Source organism: Amblyomma americanum, chromosome 8 (assembly GCF_052857255.1).
Source record: "Amblyomma americanum isolate KBUSLIRL-KWMA chromosome 8, ASM5285725v1, whole genome shotgun sequence".
Lineage (NCBI taxonomy): Eukaryota > Metazoa > Arthropoda > Arachnida > Ixodida > Ixodidae > Amblyomma > Amblyomma americanum.
The window spans coordinates 149,078,980-149,102,041 of record NC_135504.1 but is presented as its reverse complement, the minus strand read 5'-3'; the positions used below and the strand labels follow the sequence as shown (position 1 = coordinate 149,102,041).

At 46.1% G+C, this 23,062-nt stretch overlaps 1 protein-coding gene across 1 annotated transcript in view; it reads left to right on the top strand.

Moving 5' to 3' along the window:
• The window catches only part of LOC144102102 (uncharacterized), a 78,080-nt gene extending 57,017 nt beyond the window's left edge, over positions 1 to 21,063 (top strand). Inside the window, exons 6-8 of the mRNA XM_077635390.1 lie at positions 15,716 to 15,969; positions 16,857 to 17,017; positions 19,877 to 21,063. Coding sequence (XP_077491516.1) covers positions 15,716 to 15,969; positions 16,857 to 17,017; positions 19,877 to 20,050 — 589 coding nt within the window. The 3' untranslated portion in view covers positions 20,051 to 21,063. The remainder of the gene's footprint in view (positions 1 to 15,715; positions 15,970 to 16,856; positions 17,018 to 19,876) is intronic.
• Positions 21,064 to 23,062: the final 1,999 nt, after the last annotated feature.

The following is a 23,062-nucleotide window of genomic DNA, read 5'->3' as shown; positions in this document are numbered from 1 at the left end:
TTCAATCTGAAGGCACAGCGCACGAAGGACAGGACTAAGAAAGAGACAAACAAAGCGCTGACTTACGACTAAAAGGCTTTATTGCTCGCACGCAATAAATAGGCGGAAAGGAGCACAATCAACAGATAGAACAGCATCATTGATGATTGTCAAAAAAACACACAACAACAAAAGCACACAATCGCAACCTACACATAGCGAACTTAACTGTTATGATAGTCAATTTCTTTTTGTGTTAGCGCAACGGAAGGTTTACGGCGCAGGTGTCAAGTCCCCGATGAATTGAAAGAGCTTCCAAGATTTCCCGCGTACGTTGGTCTTTATGTACATACAGTATTGTAGTACTGCTGAAAAAATGAGCGCATTTACTGGAAAGCCAATGTATAACCTGTTTTTTTTTTTGGGTGGGGGGGGGGGGGGGCGTTGGGCGGATTTAGGGAGCGTTTATGCTCACGTAGGCAATCATTGAGGCAATGACCTGTTTGACCAATATAACAACGCCCACAGGACAGCTCTATCTTATAGACAACATTTTTACGGCACAGCACATAGGGTTATTCGTGATTTTTTTCACATTCGTCAGGTGGAGGTCCTTCTGGGTTGACAGTTTTACACAAGCGCTGCAGTTTGTTTGGGGCAGAAAAGATTACTCTGACACCGGCTTTCCCTGCAATTCTTTTCAGGCTTTATGATATCTTGTGCACGAAAGGGATCACCGCGAAGTTTCTGTTTTCTGCAGCAAGGGAACTCGTTGTTTTCGTTCTGAATTCGGCAAGAATCTTCTCCGCTACAGCGCGCAGGATGTGGTCTGGAAAGCCCGCCTTTTTTGGACTCATGATCTGGCTTCTGAAGCTAGATTGGATTTGATGGGAGTATGTACCGACTAGCCCAGACAAATGCCTTATTGCAAGTTATCCCGTTGCTGCAGGCACAGTCACTCTCCCTGAGACTCTAGGGTTTAGTGAAAGATAAATGAATATGCGGGTCCCGTTAGCAAAAAGTCACTTGAAGGTTGGTGGTTCAATACCAAGGCGATGAAAAAACGGTCACACGTAAAAGTCAATAGATGTGTTTAAAGAAAAATAGCGAATCTGTAGGTGATATCGTTAAGTTTGGCAGGTGCATCCATCCATCCGTCCATCCATCCGTGCGTACGTCCATGCATCCATCCATCTACTGGCCAGGAATTCCTGCAGCAAATTAGACTAAATAAATAAAATAAAAAATGTAGGGGCACTGAAGCTCCGAATTAAGGGTTGGACGCGATAACGTAATAGGTAAATTCCAATATCTCTGCTTAATCATTAATAGATCACGGGGAGTTCTCATACCCCTCCTGGCGCAGTAGTGCAGCGGTTAAGCGATGCGCCACTGCCCTATGATGATTTCATAAGGTGACGTGACTCAGGTGATCCAACTGCCAGGGTTATGCTCGGATTTTTCGCTCACAACGCCGACACCGGATTTTCTGGACAACGGGGAATTGAGCACTGTCGTGTCAAAAGTTGGAAGAGCTCTCTCCGAAGAATTTCCATAGCGCTAACGCGGCGGATCCGCAAGCATGCACGTGCGGTGTATGCTTGCCGTTTTCGCCGGGCTAGAATTCAGGTTCAAGCTGCCACAGAACTCTGTGATTAGATTCTTGGACAGAGCGATAAAAGGTGGTAAGCACACGTCTTGGACGTACCTGACGAAAACGGGAAAAAGCTTTTTAATTTATCACTCCGCGCACTCTAAGTTGATGAAAAGGAGTTTAGCAAGTAACAGTTTGGCGCAGTGTCTTAAGAAATCGTGTTCTCATCAGGCAGAGCGTAGCATCAGGAGGCAAGTTGATAGGCTAACGAGGAGTGGGTACCCTGACGTGCTGATAACGTCTGTGGCTGAAAAGAATCTACAAAAGGTACTGGGTAGCAAAAGACCGCAAAAAAAGCATGCAGAGCAGGCTGCTGGTGTGGTTGGCATTCCTTATGTACATAACGTTTCGCACGGCTTAAAGAAAGTAGCAAACAGATATGATGTTCACCTGGTGTTTATCGCAACCCGGGAAAATAGTGAGCCTTTGTCATGAAATGAATAAATCGAGGAAAAAAGCAGCTAACGCATGTGGTATCGCACACCAAGAAAAGTTAGTAGAATGTGCCACAGGTATAGTCTACAAAATTCCCTTGTCATGCAGCATGAGCTAAATAGGTCAATCAGGCAGATGTCTAAACACCAAGTTGAAAGAGCACAGTAATAACTTAGGAAATATAACGAATCCTGGGAACCTTGCCACCATTGCGAAAATCACAAATGTTCACCTTACTCTGAACGGACTACAAGTTTAGCTCGGGCAAAGGACAAGAAAGGAAGGGAAATAAAAGAAGCCTTTGAGATATGGGAGGCCGGGGAAGACGAGTGCGTAAGCACACCGTGGGTGTTATTATCAAGTGAGGAGTTACATCTAATCAAGAAACGAAGGAGCGTGTGACAGAGCCGTTAGCAAGGAATTGATTGTTTTCAGCATGTGCATGAAATGTATTTATGTACCCTCGTACCCGAACAAATCTCTTGTTAGTGCGCGCTTTTTCTGTGTCCCTCGTTCCAATTGTCGTTTTTGTTAGTGTGCAGCGCGTAATTCACACCGAGTGTTTAACTGGTTGGTCTTCCTACGCTAATGAAAGATAGCCGCGACAGATAGCAGAGAAGCGTTGCAGCGTGCCCGGCAACCGCTACGCATGAGCGCCTCTCCGGCGACCTTGGAAGCCCCGCGTGGCGCCGAACAACCGCCGTGGGGCTTCGCCCTCGTTCGGTGCGCGATGACCTGTTCCCGAGAGGCAACCGAGTGTGCGGCGAAAACATTCGTCTTTCGTCGAAAACAGGCCTGCTGTTCCAGGTGCGGAAATCGCAACGCGCCGCTGCAAGGTTAGCTCGGAAAGAGTTTTTCCCGCGTTTGGCTCACGTACTGGAAATACTCAATAATAACCCGTGTGTTGGCACAGACGCAGGGCTTTTGCTGACAGAAACAATCTGGATCATTTGCAGTCGAGTCGCTCATGTGTCTACGCGGTACCCAGGCCGCTTTTCGTGCCTCCTTGGGCGCCAGTAAGCGTTTCCGAGTGCAGAATCGGGGAAAAAATAACTTTACTGGCCTTCAACGCACACGATTGGCAGCGTTATTGTGGAGAGAAATTTGTTCAAAGATAGGGAAGTTTTCCAAACTTCTGACGTCAGGGCCGAAAAGTACTCGAGATCACCGTTTATTTTTTATTTATTTATTTATTTATTAGTCATTCATTCAACTTTGGTACTAGGCGCGAACACACAGAAAACACAAGGAAGGGAACGGGACAAAGCGCCACTTACAGCTGCTTTATTCGGAGGCACATCACACACACTTTCTTAAACGCAAGAAACACAATCAAATCAGGATCGGTAAGCACGTGCACTGGTTAAAAATTTCTTTTCCGCCTTATATAAAGATACGGATGGGTCACTGACGCACATGTTTCCTTTCTCTCCGATAAAAAAAGCTTCAACTAATTCCCGAGCTTTGGTATCTTTACTGGAAGCTAGAGTCCTCGCCTCTGAAAAATATGCCTCACAGGAGCGTGACGGGCAGGACCTAATATGCTTGTTTATGTTTGGCCCTTCTTTATTTTGCTCTAGATTTCTCTGCTGTTCCTTAATGCGGTCATTGACGCAGCGCCCGGTTTGCCCTATGTATGAGTGACCGCATGAGAGGGGAATTTCATACACCACCCCTACAGCGCACTTCAAAAACGGTCGCCCATGCTTATTGCCGCATCCTTTTTCCTCTTCACGTACTCTTTCGATACGCGAGCACAGATTTCCGAGCTTTTGGGCGGTTGAAAACACAAGAGGCACCCCATGCCTGCTTGCGACCTTCTTTAAATTGTGGCCCACCTTATGTACATAGGGCACCACAACCGGTCTCACCACCTCTTCTCGAGGGGGACCTTCCACAGCTCTAACCGCCACAGTCTTCATTGTTTGCAGTAGGCTTTCGGCGACTGCCATCACAACCGAATCAGAGAATCCGGCTCAAGACAGCGTGGCCACTTGGTTCTGTAAGCTAACCTGCATCCTGTGAGGACACGATTTCCTGAGGGCGGATTTAACGCAAAGTGAAGCAATTCCACTTTTTATCAACTTCGAATGGGTAGAGTCATATGGCAGGAGCCCTTTTCTTGCACGAGGAGCATATCCCCAACAAATGCACGAGGAGCATATCCCCAAGCATATTAGGTCCTGCCCGTCACGCTCCTGTGAGGCATATTTTTCAGGGGCGAGGATTCTAGCTTCCAGTAAAGATACCAAAGCTCGGGAATTAGTTGAAGCTTTTTTTATCGGAGAGAAAGGAAACATGTGCGTCAGTGACCCATCCGTATCTTTATATAAAGCGCAAAAGAAATTTTTAACCAGTGCACGTGCTTACCGATCCTGATTTGATTGTGTTCCTTGCGTTTAAGAAAGTGTGTGTGATGTGCCTCCGAATAAACCAGTTGTAAGTGGTGCTTTGTCCCATTCCCTTCCTTGTGTTCTGTGTGTGTTCGCGCCTAGTACCAAAGATGAATAGTGACCAACTCACCCAAGAAGAAATTCTTTTAGCCATTCATTCATTTCTGATACCCTCAGCACCCGGGTATGGCGTTACAGAGGGGAGTGAAATACATAACATAACATGAATAAGAGAAAAGCACAGGCATACATATAGCACTGTGAATCGAGAAGTGTTAAACAGTGCAAATATGAATCAATAGGAACACCAAAATTTCGCGGTAAGAATCCAAGAATACAATTAAGTAATACGACGGCAAGAATTGAAAAATAATAAATAGCGCGTATAGTATTATTTAGAAACACAAAAATGAGATGTTAAAGCATGTTTGGACAAGGTAACATCTGTAATAGACACAAGGGTGTCGGGAAGGTGGTTGCACTCTTTTATTGAACCCGGGAGAAATGAATTGTGAAAGTACGGCATGCTAAAGATCCATGGTCCACGCGGCGTGACGTATAATAGGGCCGCTGGAGCAAAAGCTCGTGAAGTGTATCGTGAGCGGCAATGCTTTCGCTCGTACTGGAACATCTTGAGACCGAATATGCCAGTCATCTTCAAATTTTTACAGGCGGCTCTGTGGACAAGGTCAGAGGATCTAGTGCAGCTGCTTTTCATATTCCGTCTTTGAAGTATGATTGGTCTGTTCGTTTTACTAAAGTCGTGTCCTCCACAATGGCCGAAAGCGTTGCCATTGAGGCAGCTCTAAAGAAGCTACGGTGTTGTACGCCTCAACCTACTGTCATAATTACGGATTCAAAATCTGCCCTTCAAAGGTTAGAGTACGGGTTCCCCACTGATGCCTTGAGTCTTAGATCCCTACGTTTGGTGCAGAATCTACATAGCAAAGGCTTCTCTATACGTTTTCAATGGGTGCCCTCGCACATAGGTGTCTTAGGCAACGAGATAGCAGACAACCTCAGCCATACAGCTCTCTCCGGGATTCCAGTACATAGAGTCCCTCATGAAGTCAAGCAAATGTTCAGAGATGTGGTGTTGTGCCACTTCAGTTCTTTGTGGAGCTCTCCTCATCAGCCATGTGTGACCAAGGGTCTCAAAAGGTACCAAGCCACTTTGCTGCACCGCGCTCGCACGGATTCTGCTCGTATGCCGGCGTGGATGTAAAAGACTGGCATAGCGTTGTCACCATTGTGTTCAACGTGTGGTGTGTGTGGTGACATAGAACATTACCTCTTGTGCTGTACTTTGTACAACGCGGAACGGGCTGTGTTATTCGGATCCCTCAAGAAGGCAGGAGTTCCTCACAGTTCTCTTCAGGACATTGTTCTCCCGCGCGGGAGCCAGTCGAGTAGAAGGGATGCTTCTCGCCTTCTTCTACTTTACCTGCAGGACACGGATTTGGCCTCCACATGGTGACCTCAGGAGTGTCTATTTAGGTTTTTGCGGACAGTGTTTCTGTGATTTCTATTTAAGTGTCGCTACGGTGGAGCAATTGCCGGCAGCAACTGCAAGGCTAATCCCACCGGTAGTTTACAACCACTCAACTCAACTCAAGTGTATCGTGATAGTATATTTTATGTAGCGAACAAATTCGAAGTGTCTGACGTCTCAGTGAGAGTGGTGGTAGGTGTAACGTGTTTGAAATGTTAGTTGTCCTGGCAGTACATTGATAATTACTGAGTAAGTAACAAGCAGACCAATTCTGAATAGCTTCGATGGCTGTCACTAGAAAATCAAGGCCGGGGTCCCATAAAGACGCAGCATACTCAAGCTTGGGACGGATAAGTGTTTTATAAAGTTGTAGTTTAAGTGACATGGTGGGTGGAACAGCGCGAACAGACGATAGACGAGAAGACACAGACACCGCGCTTGTCTGTGTCTTCTCTTCTCGTGTATCGTCTTTTCGCGCTGTTCCACCCACCATGAACTGTTACCAACTAGCCCAACTTTCCATCCTTTTTCAATGTATAGTTTAAGTGATGAAGAAACGTTCGCTAAATTACCTTTCTGATAGCCTAGAGAACTATTAGCGTTGCTAGTTTTATAGTTGATGTGCTGTTCCCATTATAACTTGGATGAGAAGAAGACTCCCAGGTATTTGTAGGCAGTTACCTGTTCCAGCGGGGAATTCTGTAGGATAAAAAGTGAAACATTAGTGTTATAAAAAAGGTTAGTACTGCTCGAATGAGACGCGACAGGAGAACAGGAAAAAATACAACACAGGCGCAGTGTTTGCTTTTGTTCCTGTTCTCCTGTCGTGTCTGGTTAGAGCAGTACTACCCTTTTTTCTGCAATAACCAACCAGCCCGTAAGATCGCTCTATTTCGTCAAATTAGTGTTAGTTCGAGATAAATGCATTACTTTACACTTGTCAGAGTCATTAGCCAATCCTTACACCATGAAGTTACTGAGTTAAGGTCCGATTGCAGAATCCTTTCATCATACGGATTGGTTATTTCGCGATAATTCATTGATATAGATTAGAAAGAGTAAAGGAGCAAGAACAGAGCCTTGTGGCACGCCAGAATAAACGGGGATACAGTTGGAGTTGTTTTCGTTAATTACGTATTCGGAGCGGCTAGTAAGAACAACTTCTCAACCGCGCAAAACCATTAGGATCCAGATTAAGTTTGATTAATTTAAAGAACAGTAGACTGTGATACATTGTCAAAAGCCTTTAGAAAAAACTAAAATTATACAGTTGACAACAGTTCCGCGGTCGAGGGTGCTGCGAAAAAAAATGAGTGAATGATGCCAGCTGTGTTTCACATGAGTAATGCTTTCTGAAGCCACGTTGAGAACTATAGAAGAAAGAATGACAATGAAGATGGGTGGCGATTTGGGATATGTTATGCTCGAAGATATTGCACTCCTCGAGGATTTTACTGCCTCCAGGATCGGCCCGGGGCCTACGGGCCTATTAGCGCGCGGCGCCTTTTCTATCTATCTTTCCCTCCTATCCTTTAAGTCTCCTACTTTCAGCACGTGGCAGCCAGCGTGGCTCGGCTTGAGCCAGTAGGCAGGCTCGTGCTCTTTCCTTTCCTATTTCCTCGCAGCAACGTCAGTCAGTCAGTCAGTCAGTCGGTCGGTCTGTCGGTCGGTCATCTGGTACCAAGGCCGTGGATAAAGATTGGCTCAAGTTTTATTAAAATGATAGATGAGTAAAATTTGGTTTTATAAGGAATTTTCAAGTGATGACGTCCGGACCAGAGGCAGAAGAGAGCTTCAGAAGTGCAGTCAATAAACTTTTCCACACCAGCCAGATTTTACCCTCAGGGCTTTCACCTTACTGAAGGGGGCATTGTCACTAACAGGAGGCATTGGCGACAACAAGTATATGTAGAAATGGGGCTTTGGGACGTCTGTAAGACTGGAGAACGACGCTGCGAAAAAATCGTTGAATGTACAGGAACATCGTTTATCAGTTATCGGTACACCATCACTGGAGTTAATAATCATGCTATCGCTTTCAGGGCCTTTTGCCTTTCGCCAGTACTGTCGAGGATTAGAACGTAGCAAAGTGGGTAAGGTGTGTTTAAAGAAATAGCGTTTGGATTCGCGTAAAGCGCGAGTGTAAGTAGCATTTGTGGTGCGATAGGCATGACATCCCTCTGGCAGTTTTGATCTCTTGGCTAGGTGGTACAGACACCTAGATGAGCTTTTATTATAACTAAGCTAGTCTTCCGAGAGATTTGTTATACCATGGTGATTTGGTAAATTTAATTACTCGTATAAGAATGTTCTTCTTGATGAGCTCGGCTGCTTTGTTTTTGAACAAATCCTACTTTTGTTGTACGCTGCGATGTTCAAGATTGCGCAGAAATTTGTCACAAGAAGACGATAACGCAAGATTAATTGCTTAATAATTTCCTCGGTTGGAAGTCCTAACAATCATCATGTTTTTGTCAGCACGGGGGACAGGAAATCCCAGCGTAAATGCAAGGAGTGGATATTCACTGAAGCCTGGCAAAATGCTGAGGTTTGAAACTGATTCGGGGCACGTTGCTGAAAAATGTTATTTTCGGAATGACTACTGCATCTTGTGGGCAGCGTGAAAATTTGACAGAAATGAAACGTTGAGCACAAGTCGATAAAATATTTAGATTCTGAATCAGGGGGATGATAACTGGGGCCGTGTGCGCCTCAAGCGATATTAGGGTTATTAAGATCTCCCAGGACAAAAATAGGAGATCCAGGAAACCGAACACAGATTACATTAAAGACGTCATGGAGGTTATTCACTAATTCTAGATCTCTGGACGGAGGGCGATAACATGCACCAACTATGAGATTTCTACCTTTTATGTTCAATAAAACCCAAGTTATTTCTAGATTGCTTGTAACATGAATAGCGCACGAGGCTATACTGTAGTCTACGGCAATTAACACTCCGCCGCCTGATCTGTAACCTCTGTCATTGCGGTAAATGTTGTAGCGCTTGCTGCATACTAAACTTCATTGTCGCGTACTTTACTTGAAAGCCATGTTTCTGTTAGTACCACTATGTGGGCTGATCAAGACTCAATAAATGTACTTAACTTTTCACGTCTTTTCAGGACACTTCGAATATTAGTGTGCACAATAGAATGCTCGTTAAAAGATCCACGACCCTCTGTGATCGCTAATGTGATAAGCTAGAGGGTCAGACGATTCCACTAGCAGCAGCGCAAGAGAAAAGCGTAAGTTCAGCGTCAGGACGACAGGCTTGCTTAGGGGATAATTAATAACGGTTCTGGCGGCAGGGTTGTGGGTGCAACATTTCCCGTTCACTTCCCGGCTGGCCTCTTATACTTCAGCTGGTATTACGTGCTGCGAGGCTTTGCAAATTCTAAAAGCGCTTTTCTAGCGAGCCTAGTTGAGGGTCAGAACTCTTCGCCGACAGAAATCTCTTTATTCTTTAACGCGGCTCGATTGGGCATAACTAAATTTTTGGTCTTGGGAAGAGACAAACTTGGCGATAATGGGCTTGCACGAATTCTCACCGCCACATCCGAGACGATTCGCACGCTCAACGTCATTGGAGCTTAGAGAAGAGAAGACGGGCAGCTCAGCGAGTAGTGAAGTTAGCTTCTGCGGGGCGTCCCTTGGGTTTTATTGGGGCACTTCAGGTACGTTATAAAATATTAGATTATTGCGCATGGATCTATCTTCAGCGTCATCTAGGCGCGCATTCTAGCTAGTGTATTCTTGCCGGAGGGTTTCAATGCTTTTTTGGGTCGTCAGCAGATCAGTGTGTTGCGTCCTTAAAAAGAAACACAGCAGTTGGGGTTGATGACCTCCAAGTCGAGCCGATCACAGCCGTTGCTGATATTTCATACGCTCCTTTACGTCATATTTTAATGAAGCTTTAACTAGCGGTGCTTTCTCTGTTAACATGAAGATAGCCAAAGTCGTAGTTATACATAAAGGAGGTCGGCATGATGATATAAATAATTACCGCCCTATTTCAGCGTTGCCTGTGTTCTCAAACATTTTACAGCGCCTCCTGAAAATTCGTTTAACGAGCTTTCTTGAAGAGAAGAAAGCCTTCGCCGATCAGCAATACGGTTTTCGTGAAAATAAGTCTACAGAAATGGCATTACTGAATGCTAAAGAAAAAACTATTGAGTAACTTCGAGAATAAAATATTTACAACTGGATTGTTCTTAGATTTCAGGAGGCTTTCTACTCAATTAAGCATAATATTCTGTACCGAAAACTCCCGTTCTACGGCATTCGAGGAGTAGCGCTCACATTGATTCGAACGTATTTATCTGGTAGATTGCAATACACACACCTTAATGGTTTCCGTTTTGAGTTAAAAGAGATAACATGTGGTGTTCCGCAGGTTTCTATACTGGGACCCTTGTTGTTTATTATCTACATTAACGACTTTACACGCATTCCACGTACCCCTCACACAATTATCTACGCTGATTACACTAGCTTGTTTTTACATGGCAATAACTTCGGCCATGTTGCATGCCGAACTAACACATGGTTAAATTAGTTGTACACTTGGCTGAGGGTAAATCAACTGCAATTAAATGTTAGTAAAACAAAACACGTCATATTCAAACCGAGAAATAAACCTGATGACGAAAACATCATTGTTAAATATAATTGCTCTGTAATAGACATGGTTTCTAGTTTTAGATTCTTGGGCGTTTACTTTGAAGAGCACTTGAGCTGGACGCCTCAAGTAGACAAGATACATGCTAGTGCATGCAGATCTGTTGGCATGCCGTACAAAATTAGGTACCTGCTTCCTGCCTGGCTTAAGCGCCGGTTATACTACGCCCTTGTTCAATCACATTTCAATTACTGCTTACTAATCTGGGGCTGTACTACCAAATCTAACCTTGACAAATTGATCCTTCTTGAAAAACGAGCTATGCGATGCATCGGAAGCCTTGAGCGGCTGGAACACACGGCCGCGGTGTTCCTAAAACATAGCGTCCTAAAAATAAACCAGTTTTATGAGCTGAAACTTGCTACTCATATTAGGAACGAAATCATGCGAAATCCTTCAGTGTTAACTAACTTGAGCCAGCCCATTACTACAAGGCATAACTTTCGGAAGAACTTCTTTAGACTACCCGCCGTAAGAGCGAGCTATGGTACTCAAACGCTGTCGTATTTAATCCCCAACTTTATAAATACACACCCACCTCTTCTTGACATATCACAGGAAAGTAGAGCACTCAAAACGTTAAAAAATGCCTTCAAAACGTATATACTGTCCAACTCAAAGCTTTAAACATACATGTTTTGAAAACCAACTAAACTTTATGTTGGGTGTTATTTTTTGTTATTGCATTAGCACTTGTATAATGTTGTAATCCTTGGTACATTTCTGTGCATTGTACGGGTGAAAGGGCCCTCGTCAGGCAGGCAGCATTTGCCTTTTTTCTGTCATCCTAGACGGTCTGTGTATGAAAGAATGCTACAAATATAGTGTCTCGATAACACACATCTTTTCTTCCAGACAATTTAGCCGGTGGACAACTTCTGTCAGTTTTTCGTCTAAGCTATCTTGCTTATTACTAATTTCAGTAACCGCAGCATGGAGTAGCTCTTGGTGGCTTTGCACCGCGACAGTTCTAGAGTGTAAGTCGCGAAACAGGTTTGGTATTTCGTCTAGATCCATGGCTTCTGTACTAGCCCTCGTACCAGGGCCAGGACCAGGATTTTTTTCAACGTCTCGAGCAATCAGTAATAGCACTTTCACAACATCAGCGCACTCAGATATCACAGAAATGAGCACTTCTGGGCATGGAAACAGCAATATGCGATGGTCTGCAGCTTTCTTGCTGACCTGCACAATGAAGTAACGGTAGGCATTAGTGGTCCGCATCGCTTTGCTGTCTCCGAGTCCACTGGAGGGTCCTTGTGGCGACTCTTGGTTTATTCTTTCTTGTACTTTTTCCTTGTATTGGCAAGGAATCAATAAACAACCACAATCACAATATCGGCTGACAGGAATGACGTCACTGCAGTCGATGATATGAAAGCATTTGGCGGGATCTTGAAAATTGTTGCGTTGCAGATTAGACTGTCGAGGTCTGCGCTGTGGCACGTTTCCAGTGCAGTCCTGGGCTCGTGATTAGGCGCGTACAGGACGGTGCTTCCGTCGAAGGCGTATCCAGTAGATGCCAGGAATGCGAAAATCTGCACAATGAAGTAACGGTAGTATTTAGTGATCCGCATCCTGATACTCGCCGCGGTCCAGGAAGAGCCTTCTCCCTTTCCGGTCAGCTCACTCGAAGATTGTTAAGCGCGGTATCGCTAAGGCATGCCTAAGAGCCGCACTGCAAAGATCATGTCTGCATCAGACAAAAGGCAGTTTCCACGCACAGGTGAACAGGCTATCTGCAGCAGGATACCCCACGAAGATGGTGTCAAATGTTGCTGAGTACCTGCTTGCAGAATGTAGTCTGCGAAAGATCAAGGGCACCGATGCGGGTCTGGCAGAAAGAAAAAGAACAGTGTGCATCCCGTATGTGCACAAAGTTTCGCACAATCTAAAGAAGATAGTGAGCAAAGGAGGCATTAGGCTGGTTTTTACAGCCAGGAATAAACTTAGCGGACTGTGCAAGCGTGTTAATGAAAATAGAAGCAGAAAAGGCTGCCAGAAGAAGCATAAGCGGACGTTAGTTCAGTGTCGTGTTGGTGTCGTTTACAAGATACCGACCTCTTGTGGCAGTTTCTACATCGGTGAGACGGGACGATGCATCAATGGTAGACTGCGTGAACATGCAAAAGATATAAAGAACAAGTCTCGCAGAAACCATCTTGCTGTGCACTGTGCTGAGTGTGATGATTGCGAAGCGCACCTCAATAGGACCACTATCATCGCCCGTTATAAAGATGAGACCACAAGGCTCATTTCGGAGTCTTGCCATATCAGAAAGCTCGGTAACACCTGTATCAGCAGCCCATCGATAAATCTACTATCAAAGTAACTTGCGTATCTTAATCAGTGACGTCCCCCTTTTTTTTGTCAAGTTGTGTGGTTGTGCGGTATCTTTCTCTCATGCTTATTTTGTGTTGTTACTCGTGCCATTTCATTTATATGCTGCCTCACCTGTAGCAATAAACCATTTGGTTGTTAGTCAGCGCTGGTGTTTTGTGCTTCTCTTGTGGCTCGTCTTTGATTGCGCTGTTTTTCCAATTCGTAAAACATGTACCAACCAGCCCGTATTTGCCCTCTTCTGGAATCCGCATCGCTTTGCTGTCTCCGAGCCATTGAGCACTTAACGCAGATGCAGACTAGCATGAGAGATCTCCCCTAAAACACAGTCATCGCATCGGTCATCGCAGTTTTAGGTACGAGCAAAATGTAGTGCGGCCGATCTGCAGCAGTGCGCAAGCAGATTTGAGTCCGGTTATCGTCAGAACGCAGTAACCAATCGATGCGTTTCTCTAATGTGCTTCTTTAACACACTGGTGCTGCACTGTGTACTGCAAAGAAATTCTACACGCGCACACAATGTGTTCAGGAAATTGCGCACGGTATACCTTTAAATTAGGCTCCTTCTTTTTTATTTTTCGTAAATTGGCGTCAGATCTGCTGCTGTAAGTCGGGTGCTTTGGCCTAGCAAAGCTGTAGTTAGTAGAATGGACAGTTGGGCTAATTGATGTGTATTCATTCTGAGTAGAAAACAGGGCGAACGAACAAAGACAAAACAAGGGAACACACATAGCAGCGCTAACTCGCGACTGTATTTATCGTTCAGAAAAAACATTTATAAAGCTGACAGTCACATGACCTAGTAGCTACCGCGCACATGCCCAGAGTACAAACAATCTAAGAACCACATTACAGGTCAATGGCTAAAAACCCCTACACCTCGATAGCAGGGCAGCTCGAAAGCAAAAAAAACACACATACACAAACGCCTAAAAAAACAAAAATACATAACGTGTTGTCCAGGCAAGAATCTCTTTATAGACAAGCAATAACGTAGGCTGGCTGACGCATTCAGCAGTTCTTTCTCAGGCAGCTATTCAAGGATTGAGTATGCCTACTAAAATTTCCGTACGCGCCGTCCATACTAAATCGCTGGAATACGGAGTCCGCGCGATGTAGAGAATGTACAGAAATTCGTATGGTTCCCTCTTCGTGAAAAGTTTCGAGCCAGAGCAGCAGCGGCCAAAGCTCTTATGCATCCCCGGCGTCGTGAATGTCTCGAATGCGAGCGCAACTCTCGTCCTCATCTCCCCGAAAGTTAGGACCTCTGCAGATGCCCATATACTCGGCTTAAAGTCAAGTCCATGACGGCTTTATTCTTTGGCGAAGACTGTACAGTCAGCGTCAAATGAAATGCGAAAAAGACAACTGAAAGTGGAAGAGCAAAGAATATTTCACTTGAAGGAAACGAAACACCAGCGCAATTGATATTCACTATCATGGAGCAAAGACCATTTTCTCAGCTGATCTCGCCTGTATTTATTCTTCGTCAGCTACTGTTTTTATATTCTTGTGTTTGTGTGAGAGTTATCGTGTTTGCATTTTACTGGACGCTATAAGTCGTCCATCTGGCACCTTCCCATATGCGCTGTCCGCATTGCCCTCAGATTCAATCGTTTCCCTAAAGAAAGGAAGAGAAGTTATAGCAATGGTATGGGATACGCCTGGAAAGCAGAATTCAATCGTATGTCGCCCCGCGTGCAAACTTCTTTTTGCCCCAGGAGAGACACCAGCGGAACAGGACGCGGTATAGCCAATCTCTGTCTAAGAAATTCCCTGCGAAAAAGCTGCCCCCACGTTATGCAGAACAGTTTCTTTGAACAAACTCGTAGTCTCCGGTCAGCAGGTTACCCCGAGCAGGTCCTAGTCTCAGTCGCTGAGTCACTGTCACGTAAGCTTAGGTTACAGCACGCAGCTCACAACAAAGAAGCGTCGCGTCAGGATTTGAGGACTGCTGCCATTCCCTATATGCACAAAATCTCGCATAGTACCAAAGCGGCGGCAATGAAATACCGTGTTAACGTTGTGTTTTCAGCACCAACAAAACTTTCGTCATTATGTTCCTGTATCTCTGCGAAGACCCCAAGAAAAGATTATAAAGTCAAGCACCAAACAATGTTCCCCAAATGTACTACCAACGTTGTTTACTCGTTCCCCCTATCATATGGTAAGGCCTACATCGGCCGGACTGGCCAATGCGTTAATGACCGGTTAAGACAGCATCGTACATCACTGCTACCGGATAATATGGCCGATCTCCCAAAATATTGTAACAAATGTCAAAACTGTACTCCCCTGTTCAGCAGTGTAAAATCATCGGCCGAAGCAACACGCACATATATAGAACGTGAAATCTTGGAAGCTTTTAGACTGCAAAAAGTCAGGCAGTGCGATGCGTCAGGCAGGCGATACGTCAGTAGATTTTTGTTTTAAAGAATACCTATTCATGAATGATACATAGTCTCCACGTGCAAGATAGTAGTATGTTTAATGACTGACCTTGCCTATTATTTTGTTTAGTTTTTTTTTTGTCGGCGTTGTCTGCTCACGCGCATGTGCGCCCTGCTCTGCTGGGGTATTCCATCGAGTAAAATTTTCTCTTGCGTCTTCAGCGTCGTCCTTGTGACTCCTCTTCTTGTGTAGCAGGTACGCGTCCTGTTCCGCTGGTTTCTCTACCTGGTACCATGCGCCAACTGGCCCAGCAAGCTCCGTTTCTACCATTCTTTTTGCCCTTTTCGCAGGAACACTCCCGACGTCCTGCTGGTGCAGCTGGGCAACCTGCTCAAGAACGGTGAACGGAACACTTACGGGGTGCAGGAGATCACCATGCACCCTTCGTACTCGCCGGACTCCCCCGCCAACAACCTGGCCATCGTCACGCTAGACAAGGAGGCAGTCCTGGATGAGGACGTCCACCCCATCTGCTTGGCCGAGAGCGACGCCACGCTGGACGACTACGAGTGTTTCGCCACTGGCTGGCCCAACAGCGCACTGAGTAAGTCTCCCGCGAGGAGTGTTCGCTCGGGAGATGCGCTCCTCGGGGAAGCGAGCAAAAGAGGGAGAGAGGTTACAAGCACAGAACGTGTTGTCCCTTACCCCGTAACAACAGAGGGCGCCTGCAGCGAGTCTGGCGCTCTAACCTGTGGCTCTGAAATATTTTATTACCGCGTTTGCGGCGTTTCTCAGTGACGAACGTTGAGTTCGGAGGCCCAGAATGATGCCCTCAATTTTAGAGTGTGTCAGTGCTAGCGGCGAGAGATGCTCGCTTGGTGCAGTGGCAAAGCGGGTGCATGTGGCTCAATCAGCTTATTTTTCCAGCTTCTTTAAAGCTTCAGCCGGGAAAGATTTGAGTGCGAGTGCTCAAAAACAAGGAGGTACGGATGACAAACTTAGGTGCGGAAAACTATACGTTGTCCAATATTCTGCGGTCAGATAAAAACTATTTGTTGTTCCGCGAGATTACACGCAACAGCGATGCCCAATTAGCAAAACCTGATTCGAATCTAGGAAAACTACAAAATATGCTGATCGCGTGTAAGGCATGTTAAGCCGGAATTCAATACAACGCATTCTTTATACCCGAAATGCAAATCGCGTGGATCATCCAACGAAGAATACGGAAATTCTCTGCAACAAAAACTTGACTGGATGTCAAAAATTCAGGAAAAGCACTAGCAGACGAATTACTGCGCTGAAGACGGATACTCGAAGTTTGCGACGTTCTGCTACAGGAATTTGGATGCGCTTGTGATTTGGTATCTTTTTGGTTAATTTATCAGCAAACGCTTTTATCCTTTCAAGCAACGACAGGCGTTGGGATAGCGTACGCCTCATCTCTTTTCGATACCAGCTAACATGCACCGTATTGCGACGCTTTTCCAGAGGTGAACCGGTACGACACTCTTCGCAAGATTCCAGTGCCCACGATGCCTAACGATGTCTGCCAGGCGAAGGTCAAATCCGAGTCATCGCTTGGTGCCACCTACGAGCTGAAGGACAACTACGTGTGCTGCGCCATGCCGCAAGGCGTCATATCCTTCCAGGTCAGCCGGGCGTAAAGGAACCTTTTCCCTCCCCGGGTTGTACCAAATTTTGAGATTCTATTCTTTGCCAGTGACGGTGCGCGGGGCCTTAGAAACAAGAAAACTTGAGTAGGGGTGCTGTGGGCAGATTCTTACTGCACTAATTTGGCCTGATGTTTCTGTTTTGGTTTCCGCGAGGTCTGGCGCAGTGCTAGCTGGTGCGTATGGTTTGGAAGAAGGGTTTCGCACAGAGGCTAAAAGCTGTGTGCCCGTTTTTGGAGGTGTCTCCAGTATTTTGTACGTTACATGTGACTGAAATAAAGGCATGATTATTATTATCATTAAAAGACGAATCACGTTAAAAGGGATGACCACCACAAGCACTACTTTCAGCTGTTTCATGTAGTCCCAAAGACTCGCTCACATAGATTGGCAGTCAGTGGAGGCATGAGAATAGTGCTTTTTCGAAACCGAATCTATTATGAATACAAACCTTATTGAATACGAATCGAATAGTGTAATAACCGATACGAATCGAAAAGTGTGTAATAACCGAATCGAATACGAATCGAATTTCAGCAGAACTGAAAACCGGGGTAGTTGATGTAGTTAAGCAGCTTTTAACAGCAGAAAAGAACCAGGAAAAGCAATTACAAACAGTGCTATCAACTGAAATTTATTTAAGAAAACTTCATGTCTGTAAACGCTTTTCAAGGTGTGAATCTTTCCGACTAAAATTTGAAAGATGCTCAGATAATCGAATATTTCCGTGAATATTGGCTACTTGTGCTACAAATACCTGGCTACAAATGTTGATGCCAAACTGCGGAGTCGACTATCAAGTAGGGGACGCGAAACACGAAGTGTGTGTACTAACTGTGTTGCCGCCATGTCGTACGCATGGGAAACTGCCTTTTCCTACTGAAGACGGCAGCAAATAAAGTATAGCAGATGTCACCCAGTCATGAAGTCCGTATTTGTGTAAGCATTGCGAACACCTCACCACGAATGGACCACTTCGTGGCCCTGAACCTTCCTTCCTTCCTTCCCGGAAAGGCGTATCGTGGCAGTAGGTTGTGCAGCATCGTAGTAGGCTCCTGTTTTGTAGCGATAGCTACACTACGCCACCTCTTCAACCTTTCAGCATGGCTCCACTTGAGCTCCGCGATCACGTGATTGGTCCCGGGGGTCGATCACATGGTGCGGCCGTTGGTCACGAGTTTGGTCACGTGGTGCGGACCAGCTTCTGCTGCCGGAGGAGTGGCGCGCAACAGCGGCGAAAAATAGCTGTGCACATGCGCTGTGCCAAATGGGACGAAGATGCAGAAGGAACGCCCAATGAAACGGAGCGGCGAAAGACTGACTTTGCAATTCGACTCAGCTAGTTCCACTCAGCCAGATGTAGCTATCGCGTCACTCCAGGTTTAACCAGAGCTAAACCAAAAGTCGTTCGTTCCTATTATTTGAAAACTGCAAAACTTCACGAAGGATTTGATTTGTTTGGAATAATTTAAGTTGTGCACTATTTGATTTGTTCACCGAATTGAATAGAAGAATATTCGATTCACTAGAGCAAAATTTTCAATATTAGCGCTACCCCAGTAACCCGGCAAGCAAAAAACAAGCTTTCATAATCACCCCGCACAAGAGAGACCAGAAGACCGCCATGGAGATACTTATCACTTACTGCTGTCACTGTTAAACCTGTGGAGAGTAGGTGTTTACTTTTTAATGCTTTTCTTTGCGCGTGCCTTGCTAGAGCAATTTCTGCGCAGGTTCTTGGGACCACATAAAGCAGCTGTAAATCGGTGCTTGTGGTGCTCATCCCTTCTTATGCGATTCTTCTTTTCTCTGCGCGAACCTCATTCTAAACAACAGAAGGCAGAGGCGCCGCAAAAAACTTGAGCTCGCAGAACAGCAAGGCATCTCCCGCACACAACACACTGCTCGGCAGTCGCGGTGGGAATGAACACGTAGAGCACAGTGGATTTATTATCCTTATTGGTGTTTTTCGCGTCAAGCGCCCACATCACTTCGCGCGCTACCGGCCTCTAGCAGGAACACGCGTGATCGTGCGCTGTAACTTGGAAACTTCTATAACGTTCGGGGTGTATTGTACGGCGGGGCAGCATCGTTTCGACTTTAAGCTGACCAAATGTTGGGGCATTTCTTGCCACAGCAACTCATTCAGTCAGTGGCACATACCGGAACTGATTTATTAACGCGATAGCGTTAGAGCCGACGTCATTCCAGGATTCAGGATTGGTCGAGAAAGTTGTAGCTTCACACGTTGAGCTGCGGAATGAAAGTGATTAAACTCGAGTAAAGTTTTGACTAAGAGGTCGTAGCATGGCTAAAATGTCAGTACGACATATAAGGATTTAAAGTGAATTACGGTCACTAGCTGGGAATCGGCCCTTCGGTTGCGAGTCAGACACCAGGCGAGTGAGACAAGTTCCACTTGATTGAAGGGAAGCCTTGTTTGTCGTGTGCATGCTGATGAGTGTGCGCAATTACAAATAGGCAGTGATTAAGAACGAAAATAGCAAATAACCATGAACACTCCTGCGCCATACCCTTCAGGCGAAGCTTGCGTGTCCCCCTAATTTATCACCATCAGGACATTTGCATTACATAAAAGAGAGGCACAGAATATAAATTGATGCACCAAAAACAAACATGGCGTAGTCAAAAACTAGAGCGACGACCAGAACATGCAATACAATCAGAAGCACTAAGAGCAAATTATGTACAAGATGATGGATCGTGACGGATGACTGATGTCATATAAGCAAAAGGCTGATTGAGCTTGGTTGGTTGACTCCAACCTGTCTGGGAAGAAGGGAATAAAAACAGTGCTTCCTTCCCTTTCACTTTCAGTCGTGCACCGGCGGTGGCTTAGCCTGCGCGCCCAAGAGCGGCGACGGTCGGTACGTGTGTCCCGGCCTGGCCACCTTCAAGGAGGACGTCAGCATGGGCCCCAGCATCAGCGGCATGTTTCTGCGCCTCGGCACCCATATCCCCTGGATACAGTCCGTCCTTGCCAAGCACTGATTCCCGTTTTATTTCTGCACTCTCAGAGTGATGGGCGAAAAAAAAAGGGGCTAACACGCGCCCTGCTATGTATAGCCTATAGTACAACGCAGGAAAACGCCAGTAGCTCGATGAGAAAGCGACCAACTATTTATCTGATCAAACCATGTAACTTCCTTGACCTTACACCAGCTTGAGGAAACGGTATTTGCACTTTTTTATGGAGCTCAGCCTGTGTCTCCCTCCGTGTCCTGTACTCACTTTCGTGTTAACGCAAACGGCGCTTCGTTGAGAGTTTCGAGTCAGTGCTTCTATTCTTTTTTTCCCGCCATGCATTAAGCTATGAATCAGCACCAATTTTCTTAACGAGTACTAACTAGGAGCGGCGCTCATATGTGTTAGGAACGCTTTTTTGCCCAACGTGCCACTTTAGAGACGAGTATGAAAATATAATAGCACCTACGGGACTAAGATCCTCCACTTTGCGTGAGCCTTGATCCGCTTCTGCGAGAATGCGTTTATTGTTATTTGGATAGCTTAATAAAAAAGTGTCTGACCTCATGCGCTTTGTCAACGGCCAGGAAAATGCACCAAGTTACAAACTTATGAAACAAAACTGTGCAAAAAAGTAAGTTATAGCGCTCTACGCGAATCGAGAAAGCTGATCATTCTACAAATTTTTAGTGGGTCATCTTGTAGCCTTGCCCTTCACTGGAGAGAAGGTTCATGCACTCCTCTGTTTTCTAACACCGTCATCTTAGGTAAACATTATGACAGCCGAACGCGTGAAATATTACAGGCTTTTCACATCCGCTTGGAAACAGGTAGTTGTATTAGTGACCCTTCTGTCACACTGACTTGTAAAGAGATGGTGTACTTATCCGGCCAAGATGTGTAGCTTTGCGCTCTTGCCGATTGTCACCGTTGGGGGCATGATGGTTTTGTGTTTTTTTTTTCGTTTTCCCTCTTTTTGTGTTTGTTGCTCTCAGTATTCAAGAGACCTTTGCCGTGAATAAAAATCTAGTTGTAAGTCAGCGCTTGTGGTGTCCATTCTTCGTTGTGTCCCGTTGTTTTATTGCGCTGTTCAAATATGTAGGTGTATCTTACCAGTACTCACCTACGGGGCAGAAACGTGGATGCTAACGAAAAGGGTTCCGCTCAAGTTAAGGACAATGCAGCGAGCTATGGAAATAAAAATGATAGTTGTGAGGTTAAAAGACCGGAAGCGGGCGGAGTGGGTGAGGGAACAAACGTGGCTTAATGACATCCTCCACAAAATCAAGAGGAATAAATTGGCTTGGGCAGGGCATGTAATGCGAAGGCAAGATAGCCGCTAGTCCTTAAAGGTAAAGGAGTGGATTTCAAGTGAAGGCAAGCGTAACAGTGGGCGGCATAAGGGTAAGTGGGCGGATGAGATTAAGAAGTTGGCAGCCATACGGTGATAGGGTAGGCGAAACTGGCAAATGACAGGGTTAAATGGAGAGACATGGGAGAGGCCTTTGCCCTGAAGTGGGTGTAGTCAGGCTGATGATGATATGAATGCGAGAGAAGTCGACTCCAGTCAAAGTTTTGAGGTGTTTTTCTTTTTGCAAATTGGTCAGTGACCGAAGACTCATTCAACCATGCTACTACCTGACCAGACGGCGTTCCTTCAAACCTTGCATTGCAAAAAAAATTAACAAATAAGATTACACATGTCATCTGGGCTCGCCGGATGTGCCACAATGCAGTGAACTAATACGGTCATCTTTGCCATTCAGATGCTCATGCCCTTATCGCCTGCGGCTTGCTACCAGCAGCTTTTTGCGCCTCCCGGAAGACCGTGACAGTTCGCTTACTCTTGCACAGTGCGGATTAAGGCGAGACCACTGCTATGAAGCTGCTGTATTCTAGAATGCGTACTCAAGGCATCTCCACATTGCCACACTCATCCGATGGATGGATGGATGGATGGATGGATGGATGGATGGATGGATGGATGGATGGATGGATGGATGGATGGACGGACGGACGGACGGACGGACGGACGGACGGACGGACGGACGGACGGACGGACGGACGGGTGGGCGGGTGGGTGGATGGATGGATGGATGGATGGATGGATGGATGGATGGATGGATGGATGGATGGATACGGCTGAACCCTTTAAATCGGGCGGTGGCTCAAGCCACCTAGCCATGACTTATGAAATTTAATCTTCTCTTTGTTTTAGCCACCAATCAGATAACCTTCGCTTGGTTATTTCTACCCGCTTAAAATCTACTTTCCCATCACTGTCCTTAAATCCTAATGCCTTGGATAAATCAGCCCCGCTGCTTTCCACTGCTACCACTGTTGACATTCTGCCGGCGCCACCTGGTGGCCGAACCTGTCCCCCAGCGCGTGGCCGAACGCCTTCTTTTGTCTGGAATAAGCGCGGCGGTTCGGCAAGCCTCGGCCCAGAAATCGGCTGTGCTTCCCGGTTCCTGCTACGTTTATCGGTGACATTTCGTGGAGCCGTGCTGGGTACCATCCCATGTACGCTGACCCCGTCGATATCCTTGACGCTTCTCCCTGACGCGCGGACGCCACACCTGCCCACAAAGCCAGCCGTCGCCTGCGAAGCCCGCAACCTGAGTTTGAGCCCCTGAAAAGGCCTGTGCGAGCTTATGACTTCCACTACTGGCAGCCAGACAGGTCAGTACCCCGGCAGTGCCCCGCCGTTCGTCCTTCTCGCACCTCGGTCGCCGCCATCCTTCCACGGCGACCGGTTCGAGGATATTGAAGGTTGGTTGGCCAGTTTTGACCGGGTTGCTGCATTCAACCAATGGGACGACGAGCGGAAGCTGATGAATGTTTATTTCGCACTGCAAGACTCGGCGAAAACGTTGTTCGAGAACCACGAGGCACCCTTTTCCAATTGAGCAGTTTTTCGCCGTGAGCTGCTCGCCACGTTCAGCTCGAACGAGCGAAAGGAAAATGCTGAAACTGCCCTTCGCTTCATGTCACAGCAGTCCAACGAGAGCGTGGCCATGTTTATTGAGGACATGACGC